General features: G+C 70.3%; 5 protein-coding genes across 35 annotated transcripts in view; 3 read left to right on the forward strand and 2 right to left on the reverse strand.

The window, feature by feature from the left end:
* The first annotated feature begins 294 nt into the window (after nucleotides 1-294).
* Nucleotides 295-5,706, forward strand: SPSB3 (splA/ryanodine receptor domain and SOCS box containing 3). 6 transcript variants are annotated; one of them, XM_071211450.1, is made up of 8 exons: nucleotides 298-385; nucleotides 778-983; nucleotides 2,104-2,241; nucleotides 4,019-4,196; nucleotides 4,293-4,480; nucleotides 4,552-4,654; nucleotides 4,775-4,847; nucleotides 5,036-5,706. In XM_071211450.1, exons 3-8 carry the CDS (start codon nucleotides 2,116-2,118, stop codon nucleotides 5,424-5,426), a joined length of 1,059 nt encoding a protein of 352 aa, XP_071067551.1. In that variant the 5' UTR covers nucleotides 298-385; nucleotides 778-983; nucleotides 2,104-2,115; the 3' UTR covers nucleotides 5,427-5,706. The 6 variants fall into 6 exon arrangements, with proteins under 6 accessions (XP_058142645.1, XP_058142644.1, XP_071067551.1 ...); XM_071211451.1 differs by having other exon boundaries at nucleotides 299-385; nucleotides 4,722-4,847; XM_058286662.1 differs by having other exon boundaries at nucleotides 295-385; nucleotides 868-983; nucleotides 4,552-4,847.
* Nucleotides 2,513-8,987, reverse strand: EME2 (essential meiotic structure-specific endonuclease subunit 2). Its single transcript, XM_004459420.3, has 8 exons — nucleotides 8,756-8,987; nucleotides 8,344-8,480; nucleotides 7,966-8,058; nucleotides 7,356-7,447; nucleotides 7,113-7,209; nucleotides 6,868-6,983; nucleotides 6,534-6,723; nucleotides 2,513-6,463 (listed from the first exon to the last, which is right to left on the reverse strand). Exons 1-8 carry the CDS (start codon nucleotides 8,985-8,987, stop codon nucleotides 6,293-6,295), a joined length of 1,128 nt encoding a protein of 375 aa, XP_004459477.1. The 3' UTR covers nucleotides 2,513-6,292.
* Nucleotides 8,988-9,108: 121 nt separating this feature from the next.
* MRPS34 (mitochondrial ribosomal protein S34) lies at nucleotides 9,109-10,471 on the forward strand. The gene is made up of 3 exons (XM_004459421.4): nucleotides 9,109-9,460; nucleotides 9,662-9,704; nucleotides 9,786-10,471. The coding sequence occupies exons 1-3, from the start codon at nucleotides 9,140-9,142 to the stop codon at nucleotides 10,061-10,063; spliced, it is 642 nt and encodes a 213-aa protein (XP_004459478.2). The 5' UTR covers nucleotides 9,109-9,139; the 3' UTR covers nucleotides 10,064-10,471.
* Nucleotides 10,472-10,678: 207 nt separating this feature from the next.
* On the forward strand, nucleotides 10,679-12,416 carry NME3 (NME/NM23 nucleoside diphosphate kinase 3). Of its 2 annotated transcripts, none has more exons than XM_058286689.2 (5): nucleotides 10,679-10,746; nucleotides 11,529-11,659; nucleotides 11,741-11,842; nucleotides 11,926-12,038; nucleotides 12,148-12,416. In XM_058286689.2, exons 1-5 carry the CDS (start codon nucleotides 10,701-10,703, stop codon nucleotides 12,263-12,265), a joined length of 510 nt encoding a protein of 169 aa, XP_058142672.1. In that variant the 5' UTR covers nucleotides 10,679-10,700; the 3' UTR covers nucleotides 12,266-12,416. The 2 variants fall into 2 exon arrangements, with proteins under 2 accessions (XP_058142672.1, XP_058142673.1); XM_058286690.2 differs by having other exon boundaries at nucleotides 11,529-11,653.
* Nucleotides 12,417-12,639: 223 nt separating this feature from the next.
* MAPK8IP3 (mitogen-activated protein kinase 8 interacting protein 3) overlaps nucleotides 12,640-16,816 on the reverse strand; it is a 47,267-nt gene continuing 43,090 nt past the window's right edge. For all 25 annotated transcript variants that reach the window (XM_058286674.2, XM_058286672.2, XM_058286688.2 and 22 more), the window contains 12 exons: nucleotides 16,224-16,406; nucleotides 15,959-16,148; nucleotides 15,646-15,765; nucleotides 15,484-15,564; nucleotides 15,346-15,413; nucleotides 15,126-15,274; nucleotides 14,878-15,049; nucleotides 14,669-14,782; nucleotides 14,554-14,592; nucleotides 14,248-14,427; nucleotides 14,015-14,164; nucleotides 12,640-13,923 (listed from right to left, as the gene is read on the reverse strand). In XM_058286674.2, coding sequence (XP_058142657.1) covers nucleotides 13,802-13,923; nucleotides 14,015-14,164; nucleotides 14,248-14,427; nucleotides 14,554-14,592; nucleotides 14,669-14,782; nucleotides 14,878-15,049; nucleotides 15,126-15,274; nucleotides 15,346-15,413; nucleotides 15,484-15,564; nucleotides 15,646-15,765; nucleotides 15,959-16,148; nucleotides 16,224-16,406 — 1,568 coding nt within the window. In that variant the 3' untranslated portion in view covers nucleotides 12,640-13,801. The remainder of the gene's footprint in view (nucleotides 13,924-14,014; nucleotides 14,165-14,247; nucleotides 14,428-14,553; nucleotides 14,593-14,668; nucleotides 14,783-14,877; nucleotides 15,050-15,125; nucleotides 15,275-15,345; nucleotides 15,414-15,483; nucleotides 15,565-15,645; nucleotides 15,766-15,958; nucleotides 16,149-16,223; nucleotides 16,407-16,816) is intronic.

The raw sequence follows: 16,816 nt of genomic DNA on the forward strand, positions 1-16,816 counted from the left end.
CCAATCAGGCCGCCCGAGAAGTGCCCGCTGTGTTCGGCCCCGACGACGTCGCACATACTAACCCACTTCCTTGTCAACGTCCGAATTGGAGACCGCCCAATAGGTGCGCAGGCTTTCTCTCTGCCGCTATCAGAAGTGACCAATGGGAACGTCGTATTGGGATTGACCGGTCCAGCAGCCTCTCCACGGGAGGCGTGTCCTGCGAGGCCCGCCCCCTTTCTGAAGCCGCGAGCCAGGCGGCCCGCCTCCCGCCGCCAGGGCCAATGCGGCGCGGGAGGCGGGCCGCGGGGCGGGGATTGTTTACGTCCCGCTCGGGAGCGGAAAGTAGGTCACGGCGCGGGCCCGGCGGAGCGCGGCGGCGGCGGCGGCGGCGGAGCAGCTCGAGGTGAGCGGCGGGGCCCGCGGGCCGCGCCTCTCCTCCCCCGGGCCGCGGCCGGGCCCCGCCGGGCAGGCCCGTGCCCTCGCCCCGGCCCCCGGGAGGACCGCCGCGGCCCTGACCTTGCGGGCCGGGGCCGGCGCGGAGCGGGCGGGCCGGCGCTCCCAGCCCCGGGGCGAGGTCGGGCCCGGACCGGCCTTTGTTCCTTTGTGGTGGCCCTCGGGGCGCGGCTGCTGTCGCCGCCCGAGTTCGCGCCGGGCCCGGGCTCGGGTGGCCGCCGAGCGGCAGTGGGTCCGCCGCGGGGCCGGGGCCGGCGCCCGGGCAGGTCCTTGTTCGTCGCCGGCTCCCCGCAAGGGCATTTGCGCGCCCACTAAGGCCCCCCACGTCTCCCACGCTCGCAGTTTGGGGAGTAACTTCCTGAAACATCACCCCTGAAACCGAAATTAGGAAGAGGCCGCGAGAATTGGAAAAATCTCAGCCCTTTTCTGCAGCCACCCTCCCGCTGCGAGATTTGGGCGTGTGCTGTCCAGACTTCGTTCTGGGTGTCGGGCCCTTCTGCCCCTTCACCTTGGCCCACGTAGCTGGGAGTTGATTGTGCCAAGTCCAGGTAACGGCTTGGGAGACCCAGTGGGCTTTCCTGCACGTTGGGTAGAGGAGTGAGTTTTCCACTTTACTGAGGAAGGAGGACCTGCGCTGGCAGACAGCAGCGCTAGAAAGCTGGAGTGCAGCCACTTGATACTGTGGACCTTCTTCCTGGCTGGCCGGGACCGCCTCAGGGGCAAACAGGCCTTGCCCTCGCTGGGTTTTCCATCCAGTGGGAGAGCCAGGCAGTAGGAGTCGCAGAGATCAGTATGTCACGCTAAGTTCTCGAGTTGAGAAGGAAAGCTGTGGTAGGACTTGGCCGTTTGCAGAGTGGAGGAGAGAGCTGGTAAGCTGAAATTAAGCCAGCGTGGCCTGTGCAGGCTGAGGTGAGCTTGCCAGGCCCTGTAGGACTTTGCATTTTATTCTACGAACAGCCAGCCCTGGAAGAATTTTAAGGTTTGTGTTTCAGTATCGTCACTGCAGCTGCGGTGCGTGTGAAGCGGGAGGAGACGGAGTGAAGGCCTGTGGTGGGGTCCAGGGGAGAGGGTATTGGTCCAGACTGGACGGTGGCCGTGGACACGATGGCATAGGTCCAGAATGTATTTTGGAGGAGGGTAGGCAGGGCCTGGGGAGGCCGTGGCCCCCTGGGTGTGTGGGGGCGGTCAGGCTATGTTGGGAAGGAAGGAGGAGGGGCTAGGAATGACTCCCTTGCTTCTGGCATGAGGAACTGGGGGGCATGGAGATGCCATTTGCCAAACTCAGCAATGGAGGAGGAGCAAGTCAAGGTTTGAGACACCTGAGGCATGTGCAGGTGTGACAGGTGCATAAGACTGAGCCCAGTGAGACGGGTTGGGAGGAGCATCTGGATGAGCCATGGACATCTGGATGGCACTGCACACTGTTTGCCTAGGGCTTATCACGGCACTCAGGTTCTGGAGCGAGGTATGTGCTCATTAAGAGCTCCAAGGCTCTGGCTCAGGACCCAGGTGGCTCACGAAAGCCTCTGCCTCTGGGTGGGTCTTTTGACACAGCCCTCCGGGGGCAGCTGGGAGCTTGCCAAGAAGTGCCAAGGGCAGCGTGCAGGGGGTGTTGGGAGAGGCTCCAGTGGGCTGTCTTCCTGGCTCAGAACCTGTGCTTCCTTCCAGATCCTCTCCACCATGGCCAGACGCCCCCGCAGCAGCAGGGCATGGCACTTTGTCCTGAGCGCAGCGCGCCGAGATGCCGATGCCCGGGCCGTGGCTCTGGCGGGCGCCACTAACTGGGGTTATGACTCTGATGGACAGGTATGTTCTAGTGGGAGAGCTGGGCACCACTTTTTTTAGGTGCAGAGCCCAAGGCAGCCACTACCTGACTTGGGAATGAGAAAGATGCTCCTGGGGTCAGAGGACTGGACCAGCCCAGAGCCGCCGCCTGGGTGCGAGCGGCCCAGCGGGGCTCTGACCCTAGCTGAGGAAAGGCCCTGGCGACCTGGGTGGGCTGACAGGACTTGGGGAGAGATGCCGTATTTCTCCGTGCGCTGTCCTCTGAATGCCACGGGTCTTGGAGAACTTAGCAGTAGGTGCTTTGGTCAGTTTATTCAAGAAAGCTACATCCTTCTGTCCCCCCAGTTGGCTCCCAAAAGGTAGCTGTTGTTAACGTGGCATCTGGCCTTCCTCATATAGATAAATACTCTAGATTTGGCATATAGAAAAAGTAATTTTGATTCTTGGAGATCAAATTTCCTGCCCCTTGCCCCACATCGAATTCCCAATCGCAGGAGGACCTAGGGACAGGGAGGTCATCCGGGAATTTGGGCATTCCCAACTCTCGTCTGCCCTACGTGTGGATTTTGCGGCCAGAGCTGTACTGTAGCGCGTCCCAGCCTCACAGCCCCCGACGGGCCTGCGCTGGCCCTGCCCTGGCGGGATGGAGTGGCAGGGGGTGGGGGCTTCCTGCCTGCTGGGGTGGGGTGAGGGTGGGAGAGGGGATGGGGCCTGTCGGGGTGGGTCTCAGCCCCTCTTCCCTGCATGGGCTGCCCCTTGAGGGCCTGGCAGGAGGGGCGCTGGGCGCTGGGCACCGGGCCCCTTCCTGCCACCGCTTCCTGCCTGCCGCCAGCTCACGCTGTGGGACCCTGAGGAACCTGTTCTCCATGTGTCTGTCCTGGACTCAGGCTGCGGGCAGGCCTGTGGTGGCGGGAGGCAGGGTGTCTGACACATGCATGTTGCTCGTCCCCTGTCACCTAATGGGCCTGGGGGCGTGCCCAGCAGCTCTGAGGGCTGAGCGGTGCTCTCCTCCCCGCTGCGGTGGTGCTGACGCACCAGCCCAGGCAGGGCCCAGCCTGCCTCCTCCCCAGGGAAGAGGACGCCCTGCTCCCTGCCGCCGTGGCCTCCAGCCCTGAACTCTGGCAGGACGCTCGACCTGGCTGCCTTGCCTGTGCCCACTGCGGTCCCCTTGTTTCCTAGCGCTGAGCGGCCTTCTGCCTCGGGGCTCCCCGTGCTTCTCTGAAGTGGGACCTCTTGCGTGAGGGAGGTGAGGGAGGTCGGCTGGCCAGGGTGGCAGAGTTGGGGAGCCAGCAGGTGTGCCCTGGGGTGTCTGTGGCCTGTCCAGACGAGCCAGGGCGGGCATCCCCCAGCCCTTCTCCATCTGGACAGCGACTCCAGTCCCACACGGCTGGCTTGAAATTTGGGACGTGGGGGAGCAGGGCACTGCCGCTTGTGACTTCAGAGCTGTGTGCCTTGGTTTACCCAGCCCATCCCAGAGTGGACAGCTGGTGGCATCCCAGGAGGGCTGCGGTGAGCTGGCCACCTGGGGCCCCCAGGGCTGCCGGCGGTGGGGCCGCATCCCGGCCTGCTTTGTCCTGGCGGCAGGGGAGCTTGGCAGCAGCGTGAGCTTGCGGGCCTCGGGGCTGGGGGGCTGGCAGGGTCACGGTACTCGGGGCTCCCTGCCTCGGGTGGCCTGGTGACCCTGGGCCCGCCGTGGTGGTCGCCAGCAGCCTCGAGGCCCCGGAGGGCCGTGGGCGGGCGGCCGGTGGGGAGGGCAGGGCCCTGTGGACAGCCGCGGGAACAGCCTGCTGTCCCGCAGCACAGCGACTCGGACTCGGAGCCCGAGTGCTCGTCCCTGCCGCCGTCCATCCCCAGCGCCGTGCCCGTCACCGGGGAGTCCTTCTGCGGCTGCGATGGCCAGAGCGAGGCCCCCTTCTGCGGCAGCCTGCACGCCACCCGCCGGGGCTTGGCCTGCCGCTGCGGGGAGGAGGACGAGCGTGAGCGCCTGCGGGCAGTCCTGGGCCCCCAGCCCGCGCGGGGTGGGCAGGGCGGGGTCCCCGGGGTGGCCACAGCTGGGCCTCTCGCCCTGACAGACTTCGACTGGGTCTGGGACGACGGGCACAAGTCCTCGGCCACCCTGCTGAGCTGTGAGGACCGCCAGGTCCACTTCCACACCGAGTACAGCTGCGGAACAGCCGCCGTCCGCGGCACCAAGGAGCTGGCAGAGGGCCAGCACTTCTGGGAGATCAAGATGACCTCGCCCGTCTACGGCACCGACATGGTAAGTGCCAGGGCGTTTTGGCCGGGCACCGTGGCCCGCCCCACCCCCGCTGCCAACCCTGTTGCTCCTAGATGGTGGGCATCGGGACGGCGGCCGTGGACCTGGACAAGTACCACCACACCTTCTGCAGCCTGCTGGGCTGCGACGAGGACAGCTGGGGCCTCTCGTACACGGGTGCGTGCTGGAGGCGGGGGAGGGGGGGTGGCTGGGGCTGTGGGGCTCACCCCCCCACTGCCCCCAGGGCTCCTCCACCACAAGGGAGACAAGACGAGCTTCTCCTCGCGCTTCGGCCAGGGCTCCATCATCGGGGTGCACCTGGACACCTGGCACGGCACCCTGACCTTCTTCAAGAACAGGAAGTGCATAGGTGAGCGCCGCTGGACTCCTTCTACGCCCAGGAACCTCAGCCGGGCCGCAGGCCCACCCCGGAGCCCCACGGGGACCCCGGCCCCCAGGCAGCCAGGGTGCGGCTTCCCCCGTCCCCTGAAGGCGACGTCCGGGTGAGGGAGGGGCGGGCAGGGTCGGCGGCTGGCAGCCTCGTCCCTGCCCCCGCAGGTGTGGCGGCCACGAGGCTGCGCAGCCGGAGGCTCTACCCGATGGTGTGCTCCACGGCGGCGCGCAGCAGCATGAAGATCATCCGCTCCTGCGCCAGCCGCACCTCCCTGCAGTACCTGTGCTGCCACCGCCTGCGCCAGCTGCGGCCCGACTCCGGGGACACGCTCGAGGGCCTGCCGCTGCCGCCCGGCCTCAAGCAGGTGCTGCACGACGAGCTGGGCTGGGTCCTGCGCATGAACTGCGGCCGCCGCGAGCTGCCCGCGCCGCCCGGTGCCAGCAGCCCCGGGAGCGGGCCCTGCCAGCGGAAGCGCTGCCGACGGACCTGAGGCGTTTGCCGGGGGAGGCAGCCGCCTTCCTGGCCTTGCTCCTGGGCAGTGGGGCCTGCACCTGACCCGGGCCGTCTGGCTGTCCCTGAGGCTGAGAGGACCTTCCTGCGGCAGCCCCAGGGGCCCTCGGCTTCCTGGGCCAGGCGGAGGCGGCGCTGCTCGTCGTGGAGACGGCCCAGGGAGGCCATCCTGCTGTGCCCCCGAGGACAGCCTCGCCAGGGCCCTGCCAGGCCCGCCCCTGCCGGCCTTGGGGGCCTCGGGCTGCACGGGCTTAGCATGTCACCTGCTGCGGCCCCTCCCTGTCGAGCCCCGGGTCGCCGTAATAAACGTAGTTTCTCTACCTGATGCCTGCAAACGCAGTGAGGCTCGATGGGTCCCGATGAGGCCGGGGCTCCTGAGCACGAGGGCTTTTTCCGGGTGGTGCTGCCCCGACAGAAGAGGCGCACGCCCCCCCCTCCCTTGGGGACTGAGGGCCCAGCCCCTGCCTCTGGGCCCCACAGCTTCACACGGCTCCCCGCAGGGCGCTGAGGTTCCGGCTGCCTGGGCACAGAGCCCAGCAGGGTTTCCCGTGGGGCCTCTGCCAGTCTGGCCTGAGCCTGGGTCTCCGTCTCCACCTGTGGCCACCCCCCTGGCATCCCCGACACCGCGCCTGAAGCACGGTGCCCGGTGCTTACACAAAGCCCTGCCAAGGGGAGCTGGTGTAGCTCAGTGGCTGAGCGTCTGCTTCCCATGTACGAGGTCCCAGGTTTAATTCCCGGTACCTCCTAAAAATAAAAAAAATTTAAAAAAGCCTTGCTAAGTACCTGGCCCAAGCCGAGGGGGCAGGAAGCCCCGCTGCTTCTGCCCTGGCTCCGGCCAGTCCCCTGGGTGGGCTGCGCTGCTGTGCTGGTGGCAGGACGCGGCAGCGGCGCCGCCCTATCCTGCGGTGCAGTCAGGAGCCCAGGTCGAGCAGGAGGTCGGGGTCGGTGGCGGTCAGGAAGAGGCAGATGCGGCGGGACAGGTCGGGCCCCACCCTCCGGGGCCGCAGTCCCCCCGCCGCCGGCACGGGCAGGTCAGCCAGCAGGGCCAGGCGCTCCCGCTCCGTCCTGCAGGCCGCGAACGCCTAGGGCAGGGCGGGAGTAAGCAGGGAGGGCCCGGCGGGCCTCGGCCCTGGGGGTCGGGATGGGGCTCACCTGCTGCAGGAGGCGGGGTGAGGGGAAGGCGGCGGCCACGGCCTCGGCCACGGCGGGGCCCACGCGGTTAAACTGCCCGAGCTGCCTGCGCCACACCTTCCGCAGCCCCGTGCCGTCGGGGGCCACGCGCTCGCCCGCTGCCCAGCGCCCGGCGGTGCAGAACGAGAAGGCCCGGGACTCCTGGTACTGCCTAGATGCAGGTGGAGCACAGCAAGTCCATCCAGGGCTCACCGGGCCCTGCTGCCCCCCCAGGCGACAGCAAAGCCTCAGGGTGGGGCCTCAGACCCCCCCATCCCTCCCATGGAGCCCCCAGTCTGGTGGGGGCAGCACATACTTGTAGGGGCGCCAGGCAAGGGCTCTGGTGAAGGCGCACACGTGCTCGCTCAGCTCCCGCCAGGACGCCACCAGCAGCACATCCAGCTCCGCCCAGAGCTGCAGGAGCGCCAGGGCCTGAGGGCCAGCGGGGCTGTGGATGGGGGCCCGGGAAAGGCTTCCCTGGGGGGCACCGGCCTAACGCCCCCTCCAAGCTACCCTGGCACCAAACCTGGCCCCGCGGGCCTTGGAGCAGCCTGGCCTCACCTCTTCCACCTGGGGCCAGCTGACGGCCCCCTCGGCACCCGGCGCTGCTGGGCCCTCCTGCTGCTGCCGCGTCCCACGGGCTCTGGGCTGCTGAGACCTGAGCAGAGGAGGCCGGCCCTTCGGCTGGTCCCACCCTCCTTGGATTCTCCTGCTTCCCCCAAAGTCCAGGGACATCACCCCACCTTCCCCCAAGCTCCCACGGCCCCACCCAGCCCTGCTAAGGGGAACAAGGGTGAGCCGTACCGCAGGTGGGCGTCCAGCCCGATGACAGCCAGGTGGGGGCGGGCAGGGCTCTCAGGGCAAGTCCAGGGCACCGAGCAGGCTGGGCCGGACACCTGCAGCCAAGGGCGAGTCTGCAGCCAGGCCTCCAGGCCCCGCCCCGGGCCAGCCAGCAGGAGAGAGCGCGGGCCCGAGGGACGCAGCCACACGGCAAGAGCGCGTGGACATCCCCTGCCCGCCGGCTCTCCTGGGAGGGCTGCACCTCCATGGCCACAGGGGCGCCCTAGGGAGCCAGAGGCAGGGTCTAACCTGGCTAACTCAGGAACAAAAACCGGCCAGGCGTTTCCCATCTCCCCACACGAAGGGATGTCCACGCAGCCGCACGTGGGCGGGGGGCCCCTCAGTGCCTGTGCTGCCTCACTTCCTGCTGCCCCCAAACCCTTCTGATTCTGGCTTCGGCCCCCTAGACACAGCCGCAGCTCCCTGTGTCCCAGCTCACTGCCTGAGATTTCTGACAAGAGCCCCAAGGGTGCCCAGCGCACTCAGGTGGGTGCCCGCCCCCAGTCCTCTCCCGAGCGCAAGGACTGCGCTCACACGTGGAGGGAAGGAGCCAGCCTGTCCCCCAGCCCCGCACCTGGGTCAACTGGGCGATGCCCCGCAGAAATTCCTCCGGCTCCAACAGCAGCAGCACTTCCTGCTCACTTGCATCCCACACCTCCGGGGACACCTGTGGGGACACCCTGCCAGGACTGCTCTCCAAAAGCCCCCTGCCCCGTCTCCCCTCGAGGCCGACATGCTAAGAGGCTGAGTGTGCACCAAACCCAGCCCTGTGCCTGACAACACAACAGTGTCGCCCGTGCCCAGGTCGCCCCCCTGCAGGCGGGAAGGGCAGCTATTTTAACCGATGGCCGCCAGCGTTATGTGAGAGCACCGGGGTAAAACATCCGCCTCCGTGGGGAGGCCGGATAAAGTGGGGAAAAGGAGCCCCTGCTGGGTGGGCCCAGGCACTCACGCCGTGGGGGCAGGGGTCAGGCTCGCGTCTGCTCCACCTGAGGCTGTGGGCCTGCGGCTGGGGCTCGATGTGGCACTCACAGCCCAGGGCGTCCAGGGCCGCCAGCAGGATATCGGCACCAGCATCTTCCAGGACGGCTGGGGCCAGCCCGAGGTGGGTGGAGAAGGCACGGTCATTCGCTCCTCAACCCCAGCTCTGGCCCCGGCTGCTACACAAACCCGGGGACCAGAGCCGGACCCCCGCGCTTCTCCAGCTCCCCGGCTGGGAAGCAGCCTGGACGCCCCCTGCCACCGCCGCCCCCAGGCGGGCTGCGCACAGCCCAAGAGCCCGAGCTCCGGGCAGAAGGGCCTGCGGAGGCCCCAGCCCGCACCCCAGCGCCCGGGGTCCTCGAACGCCCCGCGCCCACCCGCACCTGGGTCCACGCGCACCGCGAGGCGCCGCAGGGCCCGCTCGGGCCGCAGCAGCCGCAGCGCCTCGGCCGCCGCCCTGCGCTGCTCCGCCGGGTCCTGGGCGCTCGCGGCGGCCTCCGCGCAGGCGGGGCCCTCGGCGTCCGAATCCGAGACCTCCCAGGTCGGCGGCCGCCGCGAGCCCCGACCCCGGCCCCGCCGCGGGGCCCCGTCCCTCCCGGGCCCCGCCCTCGCCATGGCCGGCCCGGCCTCCCTCCCGCTTCCGGCCACGCCCGGACGCCTGGGCCCGGGGCACCGGCTGCTTCCGGCGGCGGGCGGGCCTCGGGGCGCGCGGCGGCGGCGGTTTCCGTCCGGAGCGCTGAGGCCGCGGACCACACAGGCGGGCAGCCATGGCGCGGAGGAAGGTTCGCCCGCGGCTGATCGCGGAGCTGGCCCGGCGCGTGCGGGCCCTGCGTGAGCTGCGGCAGCGGCCGCGCGACTCGCAGCGCTACGCCCTGGACAGCGAGACGATGACGCGGCCGCACTCGGGCCGCCAGTTGCCCGCGCGGGCCTGGGCCGACGTGCGCCGCGAGAGCCGCCTCCTGCAGCTGCTCGGCCGCCTGCCTCTCTTCGGCCTGGGCCGCCTGGTCACGCGCAAGTCCTGGCTGTGGCAGCACGACGAGCCCTGCTACTGGCGCCTCTTGCGGGTCCAGCCCGACTATACCGCGCAGGTGCGCGCCGCGCCCACCCCGGACCGGCCTACGCTCCTCCCTGGCCCCTGGGCTCCATGCCTGCCCGGGGCCGCCCCGCGGGGCAGCACTGCCTCCCGTCTCCCTGCGGTTCTGGGGGTCAGGGTCTCTGGCCTGCCGTTCTGGCGGCAGGGGGCCGGCGAGGTGGTGCCTGAGCTGACCCCCTTTCCACTCGCTTTGCAGAACTTGGACCACGGGAAGGCCTGGGGCATCCTGACCTTCAAAGGTACCGCTTAGGGGACTGAGCAGGGAGGTCGCACCGCGCACGTTAAGTGGGTGTGTACAAGTCCAGCCCTTCTCTCACCAGGCAAGACGGAGAATGAGCCCCGGGAGATCGAGCAAGTCATGTACCACGACTGGCGGCTGGTGCCCAAGCATGAGGAGGAGGCCTTTGCCGCTGTCACACTGGCGCCGGAGGATCCCCCGCGCCCTGTGCCTTACCCCCCTCTCCTAAGGGCCATGATCTTGGCTGAGCGGCAGAAAAGGGGAGACCCCAGCACTGAGGAGCCCATGCTGAGTCTGGAAAGAATACACCTTGATTCCTGGGACTATCCCGCAAAGCTGGAGGCCAAGAAGAGGTCCTAGAGCTCCCCAGTCTAAAGCGTCCAAATCAGCAGGCTGCTTGAGAGCTGCAAGGTCATGGGGACTATTTTGGGTGACACGTGTGACACCTGTGAGTCCTGCGGGGCTGCCTGACTCGGGGAGTTGTGTTCTGGCCGAGAGGGGTAGGCCAGGACTCTGCACCTGCACTCCTGCTGCCCCTCTGGGCACCCCCAACACCCAGCTCCAGGCGGCTGCTGGGGGTGGGGGTGTGAGGGTCCGAAGGAGTGGGCAGCTGGAAGCCTGGGGGCCTAGCAGGCAGGGAGGCTGCTAGTTCCCAGACGCCCCCGAGTCTCTCTGGTACCTGTCACTTGGGTGGGGGTTCCTGAGCCCATACCCTGTTTACTTCTGGATTCGGGTAGAAGCCTTGAGAGAATAAAGGTCAGCGAAGGAGCCTGGGTTGTGGTTTCTTGCTTTTTGGGGTTTTGGGAGCCTGAGGTTGGTCGTGAGCAGCTGGAAGTGGGGCGCAAAGGCTGTCCTTGCGTTTGTGCTGCTGGCTGGGCTGGTGGAGGGCTCCGACGGTACCCAGCAGGGCGGCTGTTGGAGGCCGCGAGCGGCGGGGAGGCCCGGGGGGCCGCGGCCCCTTTAAGCTCAGCCCCGCCCCTGCCGCGCCGCCGCCATCATGCTCTGCCTGGCGCTGACCGTCTTCGCGCACCTCTTCCCCGCGGGTGGGCGCGGGGCCGGGCCGGGGGGCGAGTGGGCGCTGGGGCGTGGCGGGCGGGGGCAGGTGGGCGCGGGGCGGGGCCGGGGTGGGGCCGGGACGGGGTCGGCACGGGGGCAGGTGAGCGCGGGGCGCGGCCGAGGCAGGGGTAGGTTTGCGCGGGGCCGGGCCGGGGGGCGAGTGGGCGCTGGGGCGTGGCGGGCGGGGGCAGGTGGGCGCGGGGCGGGGCCGGGGTGGGGCCGGGACGGGGTCGGCACGGGGGCAGGTGAGCGCGGGGCGGGGCCGGGGCGAGGGCAGGTGAGCGCGGAGCGGGGCCGGGGTGGGGCGGGGCCGGGGTCGGCACCGGGGCAGGTGAGCGCGGGGCCAGGCCGTGGCAGGGGTAGGTTTGCGCGGGGCCGGGCCGGGGGGCGAGTGGGCGCTGGGGCGTGGCGGGCCGGGACGGGGTCGGCACCGGGGCAGGTGAGCGCGGGGCGCGGCCGGGGCGGGGGCAGGTGAGCGCGGGGCGGGGCCGGGGTGGGGCGGGGCCGGGGTGGGGCGGGGCCGGGGTCGGCACCGGGGCAGGTGAGCGCGGGGCGGGGCCGGGGCGAGGGCAGGTGAGCGCGGGGCGGGGCCGGGGTGGGGCCGGGCCGGGGTCGGCACCGGGGCAGGTGAGCGCGGGGCGGGGCCGGGGTCGGCACGGGGGCAGGTGAGCGCGGGGCCGGGGCGAGGGCAGGGGTAGGTTTGCGCGGGGCCGGCCGGGGGCGTGGGCGGGGCCGGGCGGGCGGGCGTGACCCCGGCTCGGCCCCGCAGCGTGGCCGCGCGCGCAGGAGCGGACCTTCGTGGCCGTGAAACCCGACGGCGTGCAGCGGCGGCTGGTGGGCGAGGTGGTGCGGCGCTTCGAGAGGAAGGGCTACACGCTGGTGGCGCTGAAGCTGGTGCGGGTGAGCGCGCGGCGCGCGGCCCGGCAGGCGGGCGGGGGGCGGCGGGCGGCCCGGCGGGAGCCTGTCGCGTTGCCTCCGCAGGCCTCCGAGGAGCTGCTGCGCGCGCACTACGCCGAGCTGCGGGAGCGGCCCTTCTACAGCCGCCTCCTCCGCCACATGGGCTCTGGGCCCGTGGTGGCCATGGTGAGCGCGGGCGGTGGGTGGACGGGCGCGCCCGGACCCCCATGGCTCCTGCTGAGCTCACCCCGGGACCCCTGCCCGCGTAGGTGTGGCAGGGGCTGGACGTGGTGCGGGCCTCTCGGGCGCTCATCGGGGCCACCGACCCGGCCGCGGCCCAGCCCGGCACCATCCGCGGGGATTTCTGCATCGAGATCGACAAGTAAGGCCCGCGGGGCCGGCCTCAGCCCCTTCCCGGCTTCCCCTATCGCCCCACGTGGCCCCCGCCTCTCCCGCCTCTGGCGATGCTCACGCTGTGCCCCTTCCCGCAGGAATGTGGTGCACGGCAGCGACTCGGTGGAGAGCGCCCGCCGCGAGATCGGGCTGTGGTTCCGCCCCGAGGAGCTCCTGTGCTGGGAGGACAGCGCGGGACACTGGCTGCAAGAGTAGCCGTTGCTGGGCTGCAGGTGGGCCCAGCTGAAAAGGGTGGGGGATGCCCTGCCTCGGGTGCACGGGACTCCAGGCCGCTACCCACTTCTGGCTGCAGGCTGCTCCCTTGCTGCACGGAGCTTCTGGGGCCCTCCAGGGCCTCCCAGTGGGCTGCCTCCAGGGTGCCCTGGCCCACATGGGCCTCGGGGCCAAGAGGAGCTGGGAGGAGGCTGGCTCGCGGCCCCCCCCCCCCCCCCCCCCGCAGACACACCTGGAATGCTCGGGCCCCAGCCCACTCTCCGGCTGAAAACTTGGTCCACTGCTGCCTATTTTATAATAAAGTGGAGCAAACCCCCGCTTTGCCCCGTTAGTTCCTGCCCAGGGAAAGGCAGAGACAGGGTTGTAGAACCTTTATTACATACAGAGCAGGAACACGGGCTCGCCGGCAGGCAATCGCCCCACGGCCGCTGCTCCCGAGGCGTGCACCCGGCTAGCCCCGTGTCACTTCACACTCCGTGGGGACAGATGAGGGGCTGTACATACATCACAGTGGAGAGATGGGGGGAAGGGACAAGCCTGCAGTGTCTGGTGCCGCGGTGGCGCCAGGCCGAGGGACAGCAGCCCGAGATCTGTGCTTCTCTGGGGGGCTTGGGTGGGCAGCGGGGCTGGGCTGCCCGGATTCAGCGCCTCAGAGCGAAAGGAAGGCTGGGGGCAGCTGGGAGCGGGCGAGGGCCGGCCAGGGCAGCTGGAGCCCACCTGGGAGGGGCCCAGCCCATGCACGCACCTGGGGCCCGGCCGAGGCAGCCCTTGTCCTGAGCGCTTGGGCCTGCCTCAGCAGCTGCGCACGGCTGCCCGGGGAGCAGGCCGCCTCAGGCAGCCCTAGGCACTTAGTAACGTGTCCGAGCTGGGGTCCTGGGGGCACGCCCACCCAGCAGCCTGAGTCTGAGGCCCCCTCTTCCTGGCAGCCTGAGAAGTCCCACCCTCGGGACTGGGAGAAGGGAAGGGAGGGCAGGGCAAGGGAGGGGAGGGCTCTGGGGCCAGGGCCCACGAGGACCTGCTTTGAGGACAGAGTAGGACAGCGGTCTGCATAGGCTGGGAAGGGGACCTGACCTGGGGCTGTTGTGCCAGGTCCCTGGGCACCTGGCCTGAGGGGACAGGAGCTTCAGGAGGGAGAAAGTCCAAGGGGAGTTGGGACCCAGGCATTGGGCAGCTGCGGCCAGCCCAAGGCAGAGCACAGGCTGGATCCCTGCCTCCTCAGGGGCGGCAGGGGTCGCAAGGCCCGTGGGCTCGGGCTCGGGGAGGGAAGACAGCAGTGCCCGGGGCCGTTCCTGGGGGAGAAGGGAGCGTGCAGCCCCGGCATCCGGCCTGCTCTGGCCTTGAGACACCCCTGGGCCGTGGGCGCTGGGCTGGGGCTGGCCCGGAGCTGCTGGGAAGGGGTGTTCCGCGAGGTCCCGCATCCGCGGGACAAGTGCCAGCCTCACGCCCGCTGCTGCCGTGCTCTCCGGGAGAAGCTGCGAGCTGAGAGGTCGGAGAGGGGTGGGCGCGGTTGGCGGGCACTCACTCGGGGGTGTAGGAGACCTGCCACACGATGACGTGGCTGCGCTCTGCCTTGGACAGTGTGGGCTTCACCTGGCCCGCGTCCCCCGCACCCTCTTCCGTCTCGTCGTCCTCTCCGTCCCCTGGAAGGCCAGCGCACAGGCCGTGAGCCCCGCTCCTGCCTGCGTCCCGGGCCCCGCTGCCCTGGGCCCCGCTGCCCTGGGCCCCGCTCACCGATGCGGAAGTCGATGTAGCCCTCCCCGCCGCTCAGCACCAGCACGTTCTTCAGCTTCTGGCCCTCGGCCTCCGAGGTGGAGGCGGCAGGCCCGGGGCCCTCGGACGGGCTGTCCAGTACGCTGCCGTTGAGGGTGGCCAGCACGTTCCCTGGAGGGGGAAGGTGGCTCAGAGCACAGCCAGAGCCTCCCGCCCCGCTGCCTGCACCCCGGCAGGGGGGGCTGCACTCCCACCTGGCACGGAGACGAAGAACTTGACGGCGTCACGGTGCCCATGGAAGCAGAGCTGGGCCTGGGCCATGGAGCAGTAGGGGATGAAGCTGCTGGCTGACTTGTCACTGCTGTCGTCACCATACACGTGGATGACACCCCCAGGACGGCCTCCCTCCCCGGAAGTGGGGGACGTCTTGTTGGCTAGAAACAGGCCAGTGGAGCTGTACAGCCCGCGGGCCTTGGAGAGGGCGGGGAGAAGGGGCAGGGGGAGAAAGGGAGGGGGAGGAGAGGAAAGGAGAGGAGAGAGGGAGGGGGCCGGGGCCTTACCGCGGAGCCCCAGGAGCTGACCTCGGTGCAGGACCACGGCTGGGGGAGAGAGGCGGCAGTGAGCAGAGGGGACGCCGGGGGCGGGGCGGGGCGGGGCCGCGCGGGGCGCACTCACTCTCGGTCAGCGGGATGGAGATGACGACGCCGTTGCCGGTGCCCACCCACAGGCGGTTGCCCGCGATGAGCAGGGCGGTGATGCGCACGAAGGAGAAGCCCAGCTTGCCGGTGCCTGCGGGCGGCGGGGGCGGCGGGGTTGGCGACACGCGCGCGGCGGCAGCGGTGGGCCCCGCCCCCGCTCGGCCCCGCCCCGGCCCCGCCCCTCACCCAGCATCTTGCTGACGTAGGGCTCGATGTCCACGTCCTGCAGGTGCTGGTGGGTGTGGGCGTGGTAGAGCCGCAGGGTGGAGTCCAGGCGGATGGACACCCACACGCCGTCGCCGACCCACGCCAGCTGCCGCACCTGGCTCTCCCTCCGCGGGTGGGCGTCGAAGGACTTCTGTGGGCGAAGCGGCTGGTCAGCCCGTGGGGCGGGGGGACGCGCCCGGGACGGCCCCGCGCCGCGCCCCACTTGCCTCAATCTGCATGGTCTTGGGCTGGATCACGTGCACCTTGTTCTTGTAGCCGCACCACACGCGGTCGTGCACCACGGCCATGCAGCGCACCGCGTGGCGCGGGTGGCCCAGGCCCAGCAGGTGGTGGTTGCTCAGGTCCCACTGGCCGTCTGCGGGGAGCCCACCGCCTGCTCAGCCTGGCCCACGGGCTGCGGCCCCCCCGCCCCGCCCCCACGCTCACCTTCGCCGCGGTGGAAGATGGCCAGGGTCCCGTCGGCCAGCGCCACCAGCACGCGGCCCCGCACGTGCCTGCAAGGCAGCTCGCTCAAGCAGCCGCACCCCGCGGCCCTCCCCACGCCCCCGGCCCAGGGAGACCTACACGAGGCTCAGCACCGAGTCCTTCAGCCTGATGGAGTGCAGGCACCGCTTCCAGTTGCCCACCGCCGAGTGCACGTAGAGCCTGCAGCGGCGCGGAGGGCACGGTGAGGGCGCACCCTGCCCTCCGCCCCGCGGGGTGGGCTCTGCCCCCGCGCCTGCCTACCAGCCGTTCTGGGCTCCCAGCCACATGGTGGGCGCTGCGCTGCTGCTCGCCCCCGCAGGGTCCCCGCTGGGCTCCGGCTCCGGCTGTGTCCCGCTTGCATCTGCTTCTGGCCCGTTCTCGCTGTGGACAGGTCTGTGGCTCCAGGCCAGCTCCGGCCCCCAGACTGCCCGCCCCCCACTGCCGCCATGTGCCCTGGCCTGCGGGGAGAGCCTGCCTCTGGGAGAAGTGTGGTCCTGACGGGTAGGCAGCTGGGACTGCCCTGGGGGCAGCAGCCATCCCCTCCCTCCATCTCTACCTCGCCGCTAGGGCACACCTGGCTGGCCGGGTGCTGGCTGGCGGGGTGGGCGCCGGGTCCGTGAAGACGTGCTCTGTGAGGGGCCCTGGCCGTGCTGGGGCTGCCTCGGGCTCACTGGGCCCTGAGTCTGGCACCTCCGTGGCCTCAGTGGCCTCCTCTGTGGACTGGGACGGGTTGACCTTCCCGTTGCCAGTGGCAGCCACCTCCCCTGTGGAAGGGAGGGGTGAGGTTGTGCTGGGCAGAGGCCGGGGGCGAGCGGCCCACCTGGGGCCCCAGGACTCACCCTGCCCCTTGTCCAGCACCGGGGTGTCCCCGCGCGAGGAGCAGTTGCTGCGTGGCACGTTGCAGCGGGTGGCACAGCCCACCAGCGTGATGCCGGCCAGCACGCCGTCTGTGCCCGAGTCCTCAGGGTTGACGTCACTGTCCAGGAAGATCTCCCCCGGCGGGTAGTCGCTGTCACTGGCCGCTAGGGGAGAGGTTCCAGGCACTCAGCTCAGGCCGAGGAGCTCGGCCGGGCAGGCCTCTACGCGCACGGACCAGCCGGCCTGGGTGCACGGGCGGAGGCCTGGGCGCCAGCGAACACTGCCTGTGGGTGGCCACCAGGCGTGAGCCAGTGGGTACTGAGAGCCCAGGGAACAGGCAACCTGTGACCATGTGACAGAACCTGGGGGCTCCAGGAGCGCAGAGCTGCCCTGCCCTTGCTGCCACCCGCTGCCTCCCCGGCTGGCACCTGGGCCTGGCCAGGGCCCCGGAGAAGTTTTGCGTTCAGCACAGAGCCGGGTTTCCTGACCATCTGACGGGCTCCGACCTGCTCAGGGTCTCAGGCCCAGCCTTGGCCTCGCCCGGCTCCTCCTGGGGGACCGGCAGCCCTCCCGA

This window comes from Dasypus novemcinctus, chromosome 23 (genome assembly GCF_030445035.2).
Source record: "Dasypus novemcinctus isolate mDasNov1 chromosome 23, mDasNov1.1.hap2, whole genome shotgun sequence".
Taxonomy (NCBI): Eukaryota; Metazoa; Chordata; class Mammalia; order Cingulata; family Dasypodidae; genus Dasypus; species Dasypus novemcinctus.

Coding starts and splice junctions, on each gene's coding strand:
- SPSB3 (XM_058286662.1), top strand. CDS start 2,116: ATGGCCAGACGCCCCCGCAGCAGCAGGGCATGGCACTTTGTCCTGAGC. Junction 2,242..4,018: donor GTTATGACTCTGATGGACAG/GTATGTTCTAGT, acceptor GCTGTCCCGCAG/CACAGCGACTCGGACTCGGA. Junction 4,197..4,292: donor CTGCGGGGAGGAGGACGAGC/GTGAGCGCCTGC, acceptor TCGCCCTGACAG/ACTTCGACTGGGTCTGGGAC.
- EME2 (XM_004459420.3), bottom strand. CDS start 8,987: ATGGCGAGGGCGGGGCCCGGGAGGGACGGGGCCCCGCGGCGGGGCCGG. Junction 8,059..8,343: donor CTGACCCCTGCCCCCACGGC/GTGAGTGCCTGG, acceptor GTGTCCCCACAG/GTGTCCCCGGAGGTGTGGGA. Junction 7,210..7,355: donor GGGCTGGACGCCCACCTGCG/GTACGGCTCACC, acceptor TCCTCTGCTCAG/GTCTCAGCAGCCCAGAGCCC.
- MRPS34 (XM_004459421.4), top strand. CDS start 9,140: ATGGCGCGGAGGAAGGTTCGCCCGCGGCTGATCGCGGAGCTGGCCCGG. Junction 9,461..9,661: donor AGCCCGACTATACCGCGCAG/GTGCGCGCCGCG, acceptor CTCGCTTTGCAG/AACTTGGACCACGGGAAGGC. Junction 9,705..9,785: donor GGGCATCCTGACCTTCAAAG/GTACCGCTTAGG, acceptor TTCTCTCACCAG/GCAAGACGGAGAATGAGCCC.
- NME3 (XM_058286689.2), top strand. CDS start 10,701: ATGCTCTGCCTGGCGCTGACCGTCTTCGCGCACCTCTTCCCCGCGG. Junction 10,747..11,528: donor CGCGCACCTCTTCCCCGCGG/GTGGGCGCGGGG, acceptor TCGGCCCCGCAG/CGTGGCCGCGCGCGCAGGAG. Junction 11,843..11,925: donor CTGGGCCCGTGGTGGCCATG/GTGAGCGCGGGC, acceptor CTGCCCGCGTAG/GTGTGGCAGGGGCTGGACGT.